This window comes from Sparus aurata, chromosome 17, assembly GCF_900880675.1.
Source record: "Sparus aurata chromosome 17, fSpaAur1.1, whole genome shotgun sequence".
Lineage (NCBI taxonomy): Eukaryota > Metazoa > Chordata > Actinopteri > Spariformes > Sparidae > Sparus > Sparus aurata.
The window spans coordinates 16,676,685-16,697,345 of record NC_044203.1 but is presented as its reverse complement, the minus strand read 5'-3'; the positions used below and the strand labels follow the sequence as shown (position 1 = coordinate 16,697,345).

Here is a 20,661-nt window from a genome sequence, read left to right as displayed (position 1 = left end):
TTTATTGAAGCAACTGTATTGTGGAACTCAGGTTGTATATTGTGTTAACAGTGTGCTCTTTGCTAATGACAACTGGAGCAGTAAAGAGTAGTCACAGTACAGGTACCCAGTGGTGGACAGTAACGGAGTAAATTTACTTGAGTACTGTACTTAAGTACATATCCAGAGGATTTGTACTTTACTTGAGTATTAGATTTCTTTGGTACTTATTACTCTTACTTGAATACATTTCCAAGACAAATATTTTTACTTTTACTCGAGTTAATTTCTAGGAAGGCTGAAAAGTACTCGTTACTTTCAGGTCTGCTCTTTTTTTTTTTTTTTTTTTCTAAAATACTATTGGACACAAGCTGTGTTTGTCAAAGAAGGAAACCTATCACAGTGCGCGCTCTCCACTGGGATCTACGTAAAAGCGGATATACGTCATCCCTCCCCATAAGGATACCACCAAAGTAACCGTGCTCTCGACTGCGTTTGTCAACACAAAACCGCGACAATGGCTGCATCAGATGTAGTTTTTTGTAAAGCAGTGATTCTCAACCAGTGGTCTGGGGACAACATTGATCTTTGAGGGGGTTCCAGTTCCCAACTTAGCTAAATGATAGAGTTAGTTGGATGGTGCATGTTCATTTGGTTACAGTTTTAATGATTGTTAATAAACATCTGCATCTGCAACATCTGCTGCAGTGATGTTGCTAGGTAAGTTACGCGTCCTGCGTCCCTGAAGCATTAAAATCTGAAAGGACGCACTAAACTTACTATCCATGCGTCCCGGGGACGCACCTAATTTTTCCCATGAAAAACGATACATTGTGAACATTAAACAACTAGTGTTTAATCACAGTAACTGGCAAAAGGAACCTTGTTGTTAGCAGACCGGACAAGCGCTGTTTTAACCCTCTGTGCATCTACTCGCCGCAGACGTGATCCCCTGTACAAAGTATCGCGACATCCTAATTTAGCCGCTACTAAAACAACTAGCCCGTCACCGCTGATTTCATTTCAACCAGGGGCGTCGCACCCGTGGGTGATGTGTATGTTTTAACACCCACACTTTTCCCGGTGAGAGGGTTCAACACCCACACTTTTTCTGCAGTTATTCTGCAGTTTTGCACAAACGCCTTACTGCGGCCGCTTAGTCTGCTCTCGCTGCAGCTGCCTCCTTTCCCCCTCCCTCTCCTGTTGCTGCTTCAAACATGACACCGGCTTTGGGACTGACCGGCTGATGATTGGCTGTTCTGCCCTAAGTCCCGCCTCTCTTGCTAAATTAGATTTATTGTTCAGCTCGTGCTGATGAGGCGGGATCTACCGTAAAATACCAAATAATAGCCGGGCGTTTATTTGTCTCAGCCACTTAACAAACCAGGCGTTTATGTGGGACAGGCGTTTAATTCCCTCCTCACAAAAATCTGGGTTGAAAATGTCACAAACTTCTCCAGCTTCTCTGTGAAGTCTCTGGAAACGGAGAGGAACCAAAAACAATGTCTGTAACGTTCTCTGATGATTATAAACACTGATTATTCCTGATACGTTCAGTATACAGGTCGACACCAAACAACATGATGTGTTGTATAATGTTTTTATGTGTTTACAGCTGCTAATGTATGTAACGCTGTTACTGTGATGACATATGACAGTTAAATATTTAATCTGTCTATAATAACCACATCCTGACATGTAACTGTGATTTTTTATAATCTAAGTAGTAATAATAACAATCATGACAAAAAAATAACAGAGACTGCAGATCAAGATAAGAAGCTGCAACTGGCAGTGAGCAGCTCTCTTTTCTGTTAGCAGTGAAGTGACATAGTCCATGACAGAACATTATATAATATGATAATGTATAAAATGACATTTAATGGTAAAAAAGAAAAAGTACAGTTTCAGTAGGCTTCTATTATAAATATTATAATTAAACGAATCAAGACAGATGTCACATTTACATGTCAGGGTGTGGTTATTATAGACACAGATTTAATATTTAAGTGTCATTTATCATCACCACATCCATCCCCCGCACATTTGAAAAGCTTACTACACCAGTCACAGGTCAGCAGACTATTTGAATTTTAGTAATTTATTTTGGTGCTATTTATGTTGCTACAACTATGCTGTTTGATTTGACTGTCATGTGTCATGCCACTGTGACAGTTGCTTTGCAATAAACTTTTCAGATTTGGAATTTTATTTGTTTAATTTCAGATACATTTTGAACATGCATGAATATATCTGTTTATTATAACCATATCATACCACCATCAAAGGAGTTTAACACTCAATAAAATTTAAGAAATAGAATAATATAAGAAAGAAAGAAATTTTTTTTAACTGGGGAGTCGGGACCCATTGAATTTCCCAGGGACCCACTCAACTCACCACCTGTGTGTCCCGGGGACTCACTACATTGAAATCAACATCACTGTGCTGTCCTCCTGTGATCCCATTCATTGTATTTGTTTTTATAGGTGTTTCTTCAGGCTTTATATAACATTGTGGTTCTAAAAGCAAGCACATCAGTGCAGGTGGTTTCAAAGAGTTAATTCTCAGAAACAAGAGTTAAAAGCTCCTTAAATTCATTTAGAAAAAATTATAGTAATTCATTGATGTGAAAAATAATAAATTTACTCTTACTCTTACTCTTACTTTTACTTAAAGTAAATTTAAAAGCATGTACTTTTGGATACTTAAGTACCTTTAAAAGCAAGTACTTTTTTACTCTTACTCGAGTAACATGTCGACTGAGCTACTTTTACTTGTAACAGAGTAAATTTTGACCAGTAGTATTTGTACTCTTACTCAAGTACTGGGGTCGAGTACTCTGTCCATCTCTGCAGGTACCATAGCCATATCCATAGCTTTTTAGATTCAACCACAAATGCAGCTGGAGTCTGAGTAATAACCATCCCCACTGCCGCAATGTCAACCCCCACAGCCACAAAGGGCAGCTACAGCTTTGCTTAAATGCAGTTGGGGGCTGTTTACTGTCAGAGCTCAGCCTTTTGAAAGGATTGATAAGTAATACTTGTGTAATGTAAAGAGTCACCAATCATGAATACATTAGGTGTGTGCACTGCTGTTCAAGGTGTTTATAATTTTTTATTTATAAATGGTAATGAGTCCATGAGCACATATGTTATTAAGAATTATTTCCAAGTTGGATGAAATTAAGTGAAGCTGTTTTACAAATATTGACAACCTTTTGCAGTACAAGACAAAATAAAATAAATGAACAGTTCATGTTTTAAGTACACATTTATAACTATTCTAAACATCAATTAATATTTTACATTTTACATTTATGTGAAAAGAATCCATATTTTACATTCACTTTCCATGCAACTTAAGTGATCTAAGTGTAGATTCTATGCTACTTTATTTTGGCCATCCCTTCAAAGCAGGCCAGAACAGCAACTCTTTTCCTCTTGATGGATGTATGTATTTTCCCCAGAGAATTTGCAGCACATGTCCAGAATGGTAGTATTTGAAAATAGAGAAATAGATGTGACTTTTAGCTAAAACCTGCAAGTGTTTTTGTTTTTACAAATAATTTGCAATAATCTGTCAGCGTATTGGTTGTGTTTATTTTTTTGTTTATTTTATGTTTGTTGTACACCTGTAGCCCCCGTACCAAACATAGAGGTGCTTGTGTGTGTATGTGTGTGTGTTTTTGTCAGAGGTGATGAATATAGAGGCTCTTATTTTGGATGAACGTTCAAATCCTGCTCAAGCCCCAGCCGGGTGACTTGTCACACACACGCACACACACACACACACACAAAACTGGCCGTTTGATAGCCCTACCACTCAGCCATATGCCACCCAAGGGCCTGGCATCTGCTTCAACACAAACACACAGTAACAAGAGACACACACTGAAGTAATCACTTTTTTTGTGTTACTCACAAATACATTTGCCTTCATGCACATACTCAGAAAACACACACCCTCTATGAAGCACTCTCTCTGTACTAGCAATTGGAAAAGCTCATTCACAGTATTTAAATGGCAGGTTTGAAACAGCACATGTATAGGCCTTGCACATTGGTCCCTGTATCCTTTTAATTGAACAGTAGATAGTTTACTGTATGCCAAAGCAGCTTGAAAACACACATATCCAGGAGGGTAGTGCACTTCAAGTCAACCAGCACAGAGACACACACATTTATAAGCACATGCAGAGTCACATTCATAATTGTGTACACACACAAAAGCTGGTATAATGCATATTCAAATGAAGTTGAAGCCATTTAGATCAGCCTCTCATTTGCATTTGTGCCATTAGCCCACATTCAGAGCTAGGCCGGCCTGCCAGCCGCCGCCTGCATTTGGTGTGCTTTGTGTCTGTGCTGAAAATTTACTCTGATTCATCAACTGCTGTTTTTCACAATTGTATGTTTGTGTCATGGTCATAAAACTGCAGCATATTGATTCTTTCAAAAAGTATCACTACTTAAGTTATTTTTAACTGCTATTAGTCCACACATCTCAGTGTCCATTAAAAGACCGAGCTCATAATAACGCTTTTGCTATAACCATTAATGGACACAAATTGCAACATACTAAGCATACTTTTTGGAAGTAGTTAAATAAGAGCCGTAAACAAAATTGCCGTTGTGAGTGTGTCTTGTGTTTAATCTACATGTGGGCTACGTGCTTTCACTCTTGAATGAGTGCCGAGGGATTGGGCTTTTTGTATATCTGTCTGCTTCTGATGACTGTTGGTTTGAATGGCACAGCTGTGCGCTAGCAGGCTAGCCTCTTAAAGCTGTGTCTGATTACTACCTGCTCCCTTTAATTAATGTTTATTATGTCTGAGTGTGTCTGTGTGCTCTTGGAATCAATTCAACCTGATAACCTCCATAAATCAATTTACACCATTGAAGTGCTAATATTGCCTCCTTTGTGAGCCATTTGCTCATTCAAGTTACAATCTTACTGAAACCAATCTGACTTTTACTGATGAGGATTTTAACTTGTGTCTTTAGATTTTGTCTTTGACTGGTTGGGAATTTTAAATGATTCTCCCCATGTTTTATATCAATGTAGGGAAAGACGGATAAGCTGATTCAGAGATAATACAGTTGATTTCTTTTTGCTGGTTGATTGGCTATCACAGTATTCCTGTATCACTCTGAGGATTAATGGAGATTTTGTGTTTGAATTGGATGTACAGCATTGAAAAGTGATGTACAGCATTGCATTAGATTTGGATTTCTGCTTGATATTGAGAGTAAAGGAAACTATTTCGAAATGTCTCCATAGATCTGTACTCAATTGAGATCCCTTACTTTTGCCTGAGATGTCATGTTTTTTTTTCCCAAACCTATAACATATACGGTATATATAGTGGATTGATTAAACATAATTCAAATAATGTAAGCCTTCTCAAATATTTTCAATCTATTTATGCTAAATATAAATGAAACATAAACCCTTTAAGACCCAAATATAGAAAAACCTAAAAATTTATGTATGTGTATATATATATATTTATATACATATATATATATATATATATATATATATATATATATATATATATATATATATATATATGATGCATTAATGTTGCTGTGAGAGCATGTACTTAAAGATGTAGTACTTCCAACCTTGACATGGCACTACTTAAACATTATATGTATGTTCTGTTGACATGACATTGATTCACTAATACAGAGCAAGCTTTTAAGTACTACAGTTAACATTAGATGAACTAACTGTACACAAGGCTTTCAGTGGACTGCAATGCATACGAAGTGTAGTGGCATTGTGTGGCTGTCATTGTGCTTTGTGATGTTGAATCCTGGCTGGCACCATCTGAATACAGAGTTATTTTTGGGACAAATGTATTTTTAAAACAAAAGAGGTACAGACCTGTTAATAAAATGTGCATGAGGGTTGGGAATTCATGACTAAAAGACATCCATATGCTTTATATGAGAAATAATACCTCCACTCAGCTTTATTTACAGCATATAGCACTGCACGTATAACACAGTTGATCCAAAGTGATTAACAGCATAGAGAAAAACAGAACACAAGAAAGAAGACAAAGAAAACAAAGAAAAAACAAAAGTTGTGTAAAGAATAGAAACTCTCAGAGGACAAATTGAAGCAGGTCTAATGTGGTAAAGAAATGTTAGACTATGTCTATGATTGGATTAGCTCAGAGGGATCATAGGAGATGGTTGAGACATGAAGTTGAATGAAGTAGTGGCCCTAGCTGTCCATTTGGTATATGGTTCTGACATCCATGTCCCTGACTTTTCTTGCTGAACTTGCCTGAATGGCCAAAAAGCCTTTTGGGTGACTTGCCCTTCAGCACACAGTTTTTTTGTCATCTGGAGCTTTCCGTCTCCCTATAGGGAACTATATTTTGTGCTTCCCTTGCTGTGTGACCTTTTGCATATACATATGATCTGTACTGTCAGCGCTTTCCAACCCAATGTTCTTTCCATGCCGTACTGTGTCTATACCAGTAATGGCCCAAGGCTTTGCAGAGTTAACTCTACTACTGTCTCTGCCCACTTCTCCTCACGAGAAGTTAATATTTTATTAGTATCCCTGTCCTTGCATCATTCTGTCTCCTGTTTTTGCTCTGTAAAGCCGGACCAAACAAGGTATCGCCATGTCCCATTGGGGGCTCGGCAGAATTGTACTAGTTTCTGAACATATTTCCCTGTGATAGATATACAACATCTGCCTTTGTTATACTTAGCAGAAATAAAGTGTCAGATCACAAAATAGTAGTCATTTACTAATTTTCACTGTCAAAAAGTGTTTTAGTGACACCCAAGTTCAAATTCAAACCAAATCAATCAAATTTGATTGATCGAAGTTGAAAATCAAAACGTTGTATCAGATTATTCAGACACTGAAGGTTCGTTTTCAGATTTTCTCTGAAAGCAATTTACGTTTACCTCATATTGACATTATTACAAATCTTGACATCTGTCTGTTTGATTGTAGATTACAACTTCTTTCTCTTGTCTGGCTTCTTTCTGACTATAGACCTTGCAGCCACTCACCTGTGGTTACTGTCTAATAAAGTAAAAGTACAAAAGGAAAAAGAATGATTATAATGAGAGTACAAAAAGAATTCAAACACATAAAGAAAATCAAATTCTCTCCCTTATTTTTTTTCCCCCACTCTATATGCCCTTGGTTCATCTGTTGTTTTCTTGTCCTTGGGTACCTGAGTGAGTCGTAGACAGAAAAAACAGCAGAGTACTTGACAGCCCATCATTGCACCACTTCAGAATGTACCATCAGTGGGACAGATGAAGAGGACACAAGCCTGCTGAGCCATGAACACACACATACACAAGCACACACTGACACAGAATCGTTAGCCCATGAAGAGAATCAAAATGTTGAGTGTCCAGGAGTGAACACACTATAGCACAGAACACTTCAACCCCCTGTCAGTGTTCTGTATTCACAAGAGAGAGAAAATGGAGAAGTACATCATAATTGTGGACAAAACCTACTATGTCGTATACACAATGATAGTTATTAAGGGCTTCCTTGACATTGGTTGACATGCACTGAACTCATTTTATTTCTTGCTCAGTTGAGAAGAATGCTTCAATGATGTGAAAGAAAATGCAATAAACAAATGTCAACCTGTTTAGAAAACCATTTACTGTATTTTTTTGAGAATAATAGTGCAGCTTACTGGCAAGCACTTTACTAGCCTGTGTTGACAATTTTACATGATAGAAATGAACATGTGGGTGCCAGTTTATTAAAGAGTTCATATTATGCTTTTGGGGTTTTTGCCTTTCCTTTATCTTGTTGCATTTATGTGCGTGTAAAAGGTCTGCAAAGTGAAAAATCCAAGCCACAGGGAGTTACACACAAAACTCTGCTCCTGCACTGACTGAAAATCCTGGTTTGGAGCCGAGCCTTTATTTCTGTAATTTGTGTGTGTCACTATATATCAGGCTTTATATAGATATACATATTTGAATATATATTTTAAGATATATGCAGCTGTACCACAGCCATGGTTACCAGCTTTAGTGGTGTTATTTTCAATCACATTAACTTGCTTTGCATGACCCACCCTACTCTGATACATTGTGAAAGTAATTAGCATGTGCAATTCCCATCAAAGATTGAACAGAGTCGAGATGTATCACTCTTAGCTAAAACGGAGCAATCAAGACACGGTGTGTAAAAGGGTGATGAGAAAAATGATGTTTGTTTTTTTTTATTAAAGTATTTAAACCTATTCAACCAGGATGCCCAAATGTGTGAACCTGAAAATTGGCATTATGTGACCTCTTTCAGAACAAGTGGCTGAAACTAATGCAATCTGCCCTCAATATACATTGGATTCATCTACTTCCATTTTTACATTTGTGTGAAAATGTAACTTGTTTTACGCTTTGAAAGGCAGTTTGTAGCCTGTTAGATTGCTGCTTTTCTTTTTCTCCTGGCAGCGCACACAATTTTCTTGGTGTTATCAGTTTGCAGCCAAATTTTCAATCACTTTTATCAGCTTTTTTATTTGGATTTGCACAATCTCCAAAACTCAGGAAAAATGAAGCAAAGAGACGGAGATAGAACACGCATCAGAGGTCATGAGTCGCCTTTTAACCCAATCAGGCATTAGGAGTACATGATCCTCGCCTAATCCCACAGAGCTACCAGGATGGCCTTGTAGCTCATGTTTTTTTTTTCCCTTATCAAAACACATACATGCATTTCTCTCATTCTAATGGGACGACTGGAGGGCTAGCCTTGAACGGCAATCAGCTGCATTCGCAGATAGGCCTTCCTATGCATGTGTGATTTGTTGTGTCTTCAGGTTTGGCCTCCAGTGATAATCATAATCATACTGCTATTGCCAAGGCATTAGTTTCAGCTGCAATTATAGATTAATGTGGATGTATAGATGTGTGCATTACACATGCGCTTTGTTACTCTCCCATCCTCTTTTGGTCTCTCCCACTCTCTCATACAGACACATACACAAATGAATTATACACACCAAGGCCTCCAGGCCCACAGGGACATAACGGACAATCAGGCTGACAATCACAGCTGAGGTCTGATTGATGCTGCAGTTGCCAACACACACACAATTTTAGACAGATAGGCGCTGTGATGCTAAGGGCTTGGTCCTCCACACGCAATACACACACACACACACATACACACACACATATTCTGTCAAACAAGCCTCTCGTTGGACAAATAAATTAGTGTGGAATGTTTTTACAATTTCCAATCACTGTGGATACGCGAGATATGGTATCAGTTGTGACCATCTCAGCATAGGAAAGAAATATATGATCTGTGTTTAACAGAAGAAGAACTGGTTTAGGTCAGAGAGCATTAGTTACATGGTCTGTCAGGTGCTGAGAACTATGATTTCCTTTAATGTAAGTTGACATACATACATACAGAAACCCTTTTTTGTTTGTTTATTTATGCAGCCATGTAGATATATATAGGGAATTATTTCAGTCAGGGTCTATCTATTAACAATATTATGATTTTGTCCTGTTGATATCTTTACTTTCGAACTTTTTTTATTCTGCATATATACTTAGATTATTTTGCATATGACCAAGCATATGCTCTTTGTGTTTGTGGTATTGTGCCTCTCAGTGTGTGTGGGTGTGTGATATCATGTATTTTAGTAACTCATGTTTCTGAGCCTTTCATTCTGTGTTTTCTGCCATGTCTCTGTTTTGATGTGATTCATTCCAACATCTGAGACACTAAACAGCCTACGGAAAACTGTCACAGGCCTGTGTGTGTGTGTGTGTGTGTGTTTGTGTGAGGGAGGGAGACATCTATCTGTCTCCTCTGACAAACTAGATCTGTCACCCTGGTGGCACTCTTGACTGTCTTTTCTGTTGGTTGGCTGAAATTGATGAGGCAATCAAGTGTGGACACATCTGATGGTGCTTGTTTTTTTTTTCTATAACTGTTCCAGAATACAGTATGTTTTGGGCTTGTAGATGTAGCATCTGTATACAGAGCACATTGTCACATAACATTATGATCCTCAGGTCCGTGGTGCAAAAACATAAATCAGTTTCATATAACAGCTCACCATCCTGTGCTTCAACTCTTCCCTTTCACACTAATTGTGTTCTTTGTCTTCTCTGTACTCTTTCTGTTTGAATGTTTTGTGTCAACCTAGCCTGTAATGTATCAACAATACTATGAATAAATATTTAAAGTGATACATTTTTGCTGTTACCTGCATTGTGCTCTATCCATCTTTATTGCCGGTTGCTTTGGCTGTGTACTCCAGCACCTTGAATCTAAAGTGACACTCAAAATAATTCAGTATAAGTGGGAAATTCTAACCTCGCTACTTTTCAACTTATGAATGAAGAAAAATAACCTATAAATTAGCACTGACATATAACTTGCTGGAGAAAAATGCATTTGATTATTAGCTAGAACTGAACCTGACCTCTTCCAAAACAGCCTGTGTAAACAGTCTCTAAGTTTGTAGTTTCCCATCGTTGCTCTAGTGCTTCTTCACAAGTTTACCATTCTTTCTTCCACTCTCTATGAAACTTCTTGGAAGTCCTTGTTTGATCAGGGAAATTCAGTGACTGCAGAATTCATGACATCCAAACACAGTGCATTCTTCCTTCTTCATTCTTCATACTCTGAAAGGTAGTCTTTTAGTTACAAGCTTCACCAGGATTTCACAGTGCTTTTAAGACTAACACTAAAAGTTGTTGTTTGCACTGTTTGTTTACTACATCACAGATGAGGTAAATATGATCATATTTTTCTTTTTGTTTCCCAACTCCTATACTGTAGGTCTTTTGTGTACTTTCCACCTATCTTACTTTATAGACTACAGAGGGCCTGGAGGGGGGTTGTAGATTTGATGCAGGTGCACAGCACTCTGTTCTGGCAAACACCTCTCACATTTCACCAGCCCTGTTCAGAGAGAGAGGGAGGGTGGGGGTGTCTATGAGAGCCAAGAAAGCATTAGAGGTCTGGTGTATAGCCTCAAGACACACACACACAAACATAGAGCTCCTGAGCGTTCAGCCCAGTGTATACTCAGGGATGTTTATCAGGGTAATTGCCATTAAACTAGCCTAGAGAGAGGCTTGGTACAGTTATGTGCCAGGGTCTTTGTCTGTAGATGTGGATTTGTGTCTGTTTTCATATATGACAGTGTGTGTGTGTGTGTGTGTGTGTGTGTGTGTGTGTGTCCTTTTATCATGCTAATAAAGTTAGAAATTTGTCTGACTTAGCCAACACCTTTTTACTTCTGCTTCCCTCTTCTTCATCCCCCTCGTTCTCTCTCTTTCTCTCTCTCTCACACAAGACATGCGTGCACACACACACACACACACACACACACACACACACACAGAGACACCCACACATTCCCTCACAAATCAGGATGAAGCTTACTTAAAGCTAATGCCCATATTGTACCATATTCATAACTCCTGTCATTCTGTATTACCTCTTTGTTTGTCATTAATCTACTCTAAGTCATCTGCACACAAACTTTATCATCATGCCGTCTCAGTTGTCCGAAAGAGTCAGAATTCTGCTCTATTCAGCAGCTCTGTTCTGTTTTTACAATTTTACACAGACTATAGCTGGGTCATTGATTTGTTGCTATTCACTGAGTGCTTGGAAGGTCCATGAAGTAGGAAACTGTAAAAAAAAAAAAATTGTGTTCCCTTATATTTTGACTCCATGGCAGTTGCTCTGTAAAAGTTTTATCTTTTTGAAAATCAAGGAGTAATATTAAGATAAGTCGTGCTTTCAAGGTTTTTGGCAGTACATGTTTCATAAAAGTACAAATTAAAAAAGTAAGCACTAAAACAATGTTGAAAAAAATTTCTTGTTCTCCTACAAGTGAATTCTACTCAGTGCTGACAGAAAAAAATTTAAGTGCTGCTTGAAAGGAAAAAATATCGGACGTGAAGCAGATAAATACCAGTGACTACTGCAGAGTCATTTGGCACAGAATTCAGTGCTGATTGTACGACTGTCTTCTCATTGAAGACAGTCCCAGATGTTAGTGGGTCTTAGGGTTTGTTTGCTTTTTTCCATCCACATTTGCGCATACACAATACATACGTTTGCATTAGGTTTCACTTGGATAGATGGATTCTAGCTGGATTACCATAGAAAACCACCAGGTTTCACTTTCTCTGCATCTATCAAACCCTCAAATCCCTGCACACACCCACTGCACTATCTAAGGTGTTTGGATAAGATGCCATTTGTTTTTTCAAATGGTAATTCATGAATCTGAATTTCACTTGTCTTACTGGCTGGAGTGTTTGTGTCTTGGTCTGGGCATAGCTGGACGACTCACCGAACTTCCTTTCTTCCACTGTTTGCTTTCTGTTACCACTGAACATTTTATAACCTATTGTTGCTCAGAGTGTTGTTCACTTTTCAAAGCTTGAGGCTATTAATTGCAGTATTTCCTCTTCTTTGTACTTTTTAGTGTACCCTCTTGTAATCAACATCTCAAACACTTGATATCAACCAGACCTAATGAAATGAGTTGCAGGCATTTTGATTTTATCAAACTTTCAAGTGGTCACCAATAATTCAAACATCATTGCTAATTTGTCATCATGGATTTTTTGATCCAGTCGTATCAGACTGTAAACTCTATGGCAGTGGTTAACATGACTCTCCGTTATTGAGTGCAACCAAAAAGATGGTGAGTCAGTCTACTGGCTGTACCCACCCCTCTGAGAGGCTGAAATTGTTGGGCAGAAAGCTATTCATCAACAGAGAAATGTAGCTGTGGTTACTTATGGTGGCTGACTCTGCAAAAGATGAGACTGATTGTGTAAGTGTGTGAATATGAAATGATTGGCCCAGAGCACTTTATGGAGACCTGTAAAGTAGGCAGTTCTGGAATTTTAGGATATGATTGAGTTGGTTATTATTTGCTTTCATATCTTCTTTTTAAATGTACTTGTTCTTTGAACTTTCCTCACTTCATCTGTTCATCCTGTCATCCTATATGTCTACATAGCTCCGTCTTCATTCTCATGCTGTTCATCTATTCAGGCCTCCTTCCAAACGGTTAATTTGTACAACTTTGATCTAGGTTAATTTCACATTTGTCCCTACAATCATTTAACCAAAGCCACCCTTAATCCCCTCAGCCGTTGTGGCAAACACTGAAAAGTTTGAGTCTCTTTTACTTTGGTTTTGACTTTGAGGTTAGAACAAAATACCCAAACCAACAGGGGAGATTTCTCTTCCTCTTTCAAGCAGCTTATTCAAAGAGAAACTCCAAAAGATCAGAGCATCTCTCTTTAGCCCCCGTTAAATCACTCCCTGCAATGATTGTTTAGCAGTCAACAAAACAAAATCTGTTACAGAAGGCTGAGTGTGTGGGTGTGGGTGTGGGTTTGTGTGTAAGAATTGATCTGTGTTGAGTGTGTGGTGATGATAATTTGGCAAGGTTTGCGAGCACGAAGGCATATCATATTGTAACATCCTGTGTGTGTGAATGTGCATGCATGTTTGCATGATCCAGTAGTGAAAGTGTGTGTACAAGAATGATATGGGTGGATAATAAGCTCAAGATGAAAAAAAGGAGAATGAGTGGGTTAGAGAGTGAGAGTGTGATGAGTAGGAGAATGGTTTTCAGATTTGGTGTTGCATAAGCCTTCAAGCCAATGGTCGGAGTTACAGTTCGCACACATCTATGTATTGGCTGTAAATTGTACTAATGGTGGTTTTAGTGGGTTCTGAAATGAACGTTGTCTAGTAGAATACAATCTACACATAAAAATACTTAGTAGTATGGCTAAAATATATATTTTTTTAATAAAAAAACAAACAAACATGCAGTGCAGTTCCAGTCACAATACTGGAATTTCTAACTTTAAGACAATACCTTGAAAATATTGATATTCAGTAACAATTTAAATTTCATCTAATGTAATTTACTTCTGACCATAGACAGAAGATTGGGAGGAGATGGGTTCATGTGGGCAATGCAGCGGTGTATGTATAAGCTTGAATTCAGAAAGAAAAGAGAGCCAGAAATCCAGCTGGTACTGGTATATTGATACTGTGGAGAAAAGCATTAAAACCGTATATTATTATTATATATTCAGCAATGTATTTGTGTGTGTGTGTGTATAATATATTTTTTATGTTCTTTGTTGTTCAGTATCATCACATTGGCTATACCAGAAGTGTAATCAGCCCATTTTCAGTCTTTATTTTTTCTTTTTTCCCTTTAACTCAAACAGTGCACTCCATTTATCAGTCTGGCTGCTTTCAGTCTGGTTAGAAACATAATCCAGTTGCATGGTAGGTAAAAAAAAAAAAAAAAAGGCCACAGATGCAGTAGGAGATTTTGGATGATGTTCGAGTGAATTGCTCCTTTAATTGTGACGCAGATGAAAATGTTGATTACAATTCAAAGCCACAGTTCTCTCATTATCCTTGTTATGATGTGGATTAATTATCAATTAAACTCATGATCCCACAAATCTGTAGTGGATCTGCTGTGTATCATGGGATGTTATTTTGGGGATGGGGAGGTAAATACACATCTCACTGTGCAAAGACATGCACACCTTGTTTAGTATTCTGTGATGTTTTTCAACAGATGGAGTAAATACAAATCTAAATGCAGACTCTCACATATGCAGATATGCAAGGGAAGACCATAAGTCACTTACACAAAGATCCAAACATATACTGCATACAAATACGTACACACAGCTCATGGTGTGGTGCACAGAGGTTAGTGCAGCTCGTCAACTTTTATTTTACTGGAAGAATGCATACAGTGTGTCATTGTCTATGCTGGGGTGTGTTCATGAATGATACTCTTCTTATACACAGTTTAAGCAACATATTATTTACCTCAAACCCACATCATTGCTTCTCACAGGTGGTAAGGTCCGGATTCATACAAATTCAAACAGATTCACAATATACACATCTAGCTTTCAGTTCCTTGGTACATCTCACCTCTGGTCAATGGTGTAAGGCTAAACACTAAATGAAAAACTCAAGGATGCTATGGTAGGGTGAACGTCTGTCATCCACAGAGATGGAGAAATGACAGGCTGATCACCCTACTCCCATATTTTCCCATACTGCTGCATGATTGCTGTTGTATTGGATTTGAGAATATGTAAGTTAACCTTTTTATTTTGGTCATCAAAGTGATTAAATTTAAATCATAGTACATCGGTAAAACTACATTTATTAGTCAGTGTTTGATGATGATAAACAACTGATCAAATGTTAATAAATGAGCTCTTTAGATTTTAAGGGTTTTTATAAGACAAATTAAAAAAGTCCCTTTGATATATATTCACAATATTGTGAAATGGTATTTTTTCATGTGTACACAGCAGAGACATCTGTTTTCAGTCTAAAGGAGCAAACAAACAGCCCAAATCAAATGTTCGCCATCCAGTAATAATGTTCAAAGGATATTTTTTCCACCCTCTTTTTCTGAAAATTGCTCTGTTTGCAGGAAACAGTGATTTATTTGGTCCCTTTTTAAGTCTGTCAGCATGCCTGTGCAGGTGCTGTCTGTGTTGGAACACACACGTGTACACACACACATGCAGTAAAATCTGTAAAAGAAAAAAAGGAGAAAAGGAATGAGGGGACCTGCAACGAAGAGAGGTGTGAACAACAAAGCAAATGCCCTGAGAAAGGAAAGAGGGATGGAAGCTAAAGGATAAGGACAGGAAGAAGGGAAGAAAAGAGCGCAGAAGATGGGTGTCTGCAAAAATGGAAACACCCTGAGCAATGTGTCAGAGCCACGACTTCTAAGGCTCTGATACATTACTAAGGAAATGATAAGTCAGCACAGTTTTACAGCACAGGCTCGTCACTGACAAAGTTAAAATGCAAATATAGCCCACTGAGCCTACAGGACACAACATTTTCTAAAATGTGATGCGAAGTTTATGTTTGCAGCAATGTTTCTCATATTGTTGGCTGGGAATCTTAACCTTCACCTGTGCTGTCAAAGTCAACAAAGTGTCCATGCACAAATCAGTTAATTGTGGATCCAAATGAAGCACAGTCAAATAGTGGATTGAGATTCTCATCTATCTATTTATGAACATTTTCTGTCATTATGTCCCATACTAGATGTCTTTATTGGGAGGCCTTGTTGTGGTACTTGATTTCCTGATGTCCTGAATAGACTTTCTTCAACGCTTTTGAGTTGTATCCTGTTTAGCCTTGTGTGTTTCTTTTTATTTTTTTATTTTCTTTTCATTCCGTTTTTTTTTTTTTTTTTTTTGTAGGGAGCTGAGTTTAATAGTACTTACTCTCCTCTCAGCCAAACCGCTAAGACTGAAGTGGCTCAGGAACCTTGAGATTGTAATTAAAATGGTGAACTGGAGTAGCAGCAAACATGAAAGCCCAAAACTTTGATGAATTGGGATCTTGATGAATAGGAACATATTGTATGACCGATGCAGCTTGCTTGTGTTGAATATATACACTATAACTCTGTGTGACAAAGGTGACAAACTTATAGCCAATGCTCGCAAAGTATTTTACGAGTGTTTTCATGTGGTTAAATCACGTGTGTCAGCAGATGAATGGATGCAATGAAATGATTCCATGTGCAATTAAATTGGCAGACAAAATTGTGTGATTCTGTGAGCTCAGTTAATACAATTGACCCACATTTCTAATCATTTTCCCATCTATGTGATGGGAGGAGAGACAGAAATGTAGGTATAAGAGGGGTAACAGTCAATTATTTTACAGCATTTGTGTTTTTTTTAGCTGGCAAGGATAATTTACCCAACAAGACTTGAATCCTACAAATAACCAGGAAAATAAAAATGATTTAGCACATTATCAGTTGTTTTCAATGGAATATGTACCTTGTTTAACTTAAAAGCACATCATTGGAAAAGAAAAATGTATCAAAGTCTGTCTGACTGAAAGATATGCAGACATAGAAATGAAAGTGGAGAAGAGATGGAGAAAGAGGGTCTGTAATGATTTGTATGGATATAAATCCTTTTGTTTCTCTTAGGTTATGGTCAGCATATGAGGACATGCACAGATGGCCACATCTACTAATGACAATACATCTGCAGAAATGCCTCGTAAAGGCTGACGTTTCATTAGTTCATGAACTTGTATGAGGTTGCTATATATTGTCTGAATCATTACAGTTTTATAATTGTTCTCTCACTCTCTGTGTAGGTAGGGGAGCGGCAAAATGTGTTGGTGACGGAGGAGTCATTTGATGCCCAGTACTATGTGGCTCACAACAAGTTCTATGAACAGGTAAGCGAACTGTTGGAATACATTATTAGGGACTCAGATTCTGACTTCATAGGATATATGTTGCTCTCATCCTCACACTGTATTGGTTAATATCACATTCACAGCCAACAACAGCATTTTGAACTATTAGGGGTGGGAATCTCTTGGCACCTCACGATTCGATTCGATTCCGATTCAGAGGTCAGCGATTCGATTCTAAATCGATTCTCGATGCATCTCGATGCAGCACGTTTTTTATGTACATTTCCATGCACGATTTAAAAAGAATAAATAAATAAAATCTGAGTTTGCTAATCACTTCCTACTTTTTTCTCACTGTGTGACTACTTGGTACTTTCAAAGCAAAGAATTTGTAATGATCAATACTTAATTTACTTCCAATATATTTAATTAATAAAACAAATGAAAGAAATGTGGCAAGTCAACTGGAAGGTTACATTTGCTAGCAAACATCCAGCTTTGCAAAGAACCAAAAGGAAAAGAAAAGTGTTTCTGTAGCAGCATACATGTAGTACATTAATACAGCTGCAGCTGGTCGACGGTCGATCCCTTTTTTTTTTTTATCACTGGTTGATCTTGACGTCTCACACTTTGCCATGGCTGACTGACCTCACGCTGAGTTCGGGCTGGATTTCAACATACTGTGCGGGCTGTTTGACAGTGTACAGTTTTCACATCGACTTGGATTCAGCTTAATAACGATGTATGCGGCTGGGAACGATGGCTTTAAGTAACCATTTGAACGCACGGCGGAATGACAGAAATACCTGATAGTTAGTTACAGGTGTTGCAATTTAACCTGGACGCTGCGCACTCAACACCACAGCTCACAGCTATCAGCCAACAGCTAACAGCCAACAGTGGTCTCCACGCTGCTCTCGAGCCGCTCGGCGTGAACAAATGCCTCAGACATTCCACCCATGAGTTGTTTGTGAGTACAGACATTCATGACACATCCCATGTTTTTTGTTGTGTTCACGCCGTCAACTGTCCATAGTTGCCGCTGCACTTCCGCACTTCTGAGTTCCGCCTCTTGCATTCCATCAACATTACGTTGTCAATTAACATGTAGAAAATCGATTTTTGACATTTGTGAATTGATTCAGAATCATCCACGTCCGAATCGCAATTCATCTAAGAATCGATTATTTTTCCCACCCCTATGAACTATACTCAAATGTATTAAAGGGGCTCTATGCAACAATTAGTAGCCGTTTTTAAACAGCCTCTGCGCATTATCTCCGGAGCGCAGGCTCGCCAATTCTCCGCCGATGGTGATTCACACAGAGCGAAGCATGTCCGCCTTCAGGTGTGTAATTCACACAGAAAGCAGGCGCTGCGGCTCCTACAGAGGCGTGACGGTACACGTCATGTTGATGAACGCTGTTTTTTTAGCAGAAATGTGAGGAAGAGTCGGGAGGACAGGCGGAGGACAGACAGGAGGGCAGACGCTTCTGCACATACAGCTGTTGTATTTGTTTTCCTCATATAAGTTGCCAAAGACAGTTACAGTTACTACATTACTTTTTTTCTGTCTTGTAACGTTGCTTTGTGGGGCATTTCTCTGTATTTAGTTGAGTGAAGGACCTGTGTAGTTATCAGACTGTCAGACAGACACGCCCTCGCTCCGCGCCTCCGGATTATCCGTTCACACTGGGACGGCTCACCAATAATGCGGCCCTGATACTACCTCCAGAGGCGGATCAGCGCCGGAGCGAAATTTCCCCCCTCTCCGCATCTAAAACTTTCACACAGAGGCGGGTGCGGAGAATTGGCTCAGGATCTCCGCATGCAAACGGCAGTGTGAAAGAGGCTAGTAAGTAGTAGTAGTAGTAGTAGCTTATATGTGTTAAACACTTTTTTATTGGCCATATGTAAGAAAATTTTAACTGTCCCTCTCGGTTGCCTTGTATAAGTCTGTGGATGATTTGTTTAATTTAACACTACTGGACTGTGGATTTCTTTGTGAAGGCCTCGGGTTGGGCCTCGGCTCTTGAGTTCCCCGTCTCAGTGCCTCTTTCCACTCCACGTACAAACGGCAACAGCATCTAACATAAACTAAGACCAGCTTTGCAAACAACACAGAACCTCACAGAGCACCTTTAAGTATCTTTAAACTACACTAAAAAAGAAAGTTATGGTACTAAAAAAAATATGTTAGTAGTAGAAGTGTTTAGTTATATTTACTTTGCATATTCATCTTAAGAGATAAGGGTATATTGCTATCTGTTATCCAACTGTTATCAACCCTATATCAAGCTGGCTTGTTTGGATATATAGGACAAATCAGAATGCTGGATGTTTGTCGACACTTTTGTATTGAATGAGTCCCTAAAATAGTTTTGTTGGCCTGCACACTCATTCCACCATCAGAAACATTGTAAATTAATCTGCATTTGAAGAAAACATTTCCATATGTGCAGCTAATCCAACCCTTCCTCATTTTCACACTAAGCAAATCAGATCAGAAGCTTTGCTTTGAATGTCACAGGGGTACTCAGAGCAGGTGTCAGAAGCTTAAGCTGGTATTGACTAAAGTAGGTTAGCTATAATATCACACATGCTCACAAATACACACACACACCCTGCGGTGGTCATGAGAGCATTTGACGGCTGATAGCGGCAGTACTTTTTGCTTTTTTTACTGTACCAACATTAAGGTCAGCCCTAAAGACATGAACATTCCATCATCTCACACACACACACACACACACACACACACACACACACACACACACACACACACATCTGTTCAAACACACACACGCATGGCTTCAAAGACCCACTCTCAACCTGTGAAAAATTCACTTTAAAACATCTTCAAATAAATCAATTTCCTCCTGCTTTAACCATCATCAGAAACATGTTTGAAGTTATGCTTTTTATTAGCGGGCAGGGCAGGGGATGGTAATAATTTTTCCTCCCTTCCACTTTCCTCTTCTCCCCTCCCCTCCTCCTCCTTTGCACCTCCTTCTGCAGGCTATAAACCTAAGTTACAAGTGTCACTCGGTTCATGTGTGTGTTGTACAAGTGCATGCTCCTCCTTGCCTTCGTGCATATGCAGGCATGTGTGTCAGTTCACTGTTGAGTAGATTGTGTTGAGATGTTTAATCTTTTCTGTGTCTTTATTTTTGGACACTTTTTGGCATGTTCTTCATAAATCACCCTCTGACATGGAAACACTATGTACCAATATGTTCTGAATTTGTTCCCCCTAGGGATATGTCCCCAGATCCTGTGTAATGTACCGTATGTCTACAGTACGTCAAAGACACAGACATAGGCTTGAGGTTGTATACACATTAGAGTTATGACTGGCAGGGCGGGTTTTATATTCAGAACTGTCTGTCTTTAATTCTTCGGTGTATAATATGTTTAGAA

At 38.6% G+C, this 20,661-nt stretch overlaps 1 protein-coding gene across 1 annotated transcript in view; it reads left to right on the top strand.

The window, feature by feature from the left end:
• cdkal1 (CDK5 regulatory subunit associated protein 1-like 1) overlaps positions 1 to 20,661 on the top strand; it is a 238,241-nt gene that overhangs the window by 195,617 nt on the left and 21,963 nt on the right. Inside the window, exon 12 of the mRNA XM_030393565.1 lies at positions 17,197 to 17,280. Within this exon, the coding sequence (XP_030249425.1) occupies positions 17,197 to 17,280 (84 nt within the window). The remainder of the gene's footprint in view (positions 1 to 17,196; positions 17,281 to 20,661) is intronic.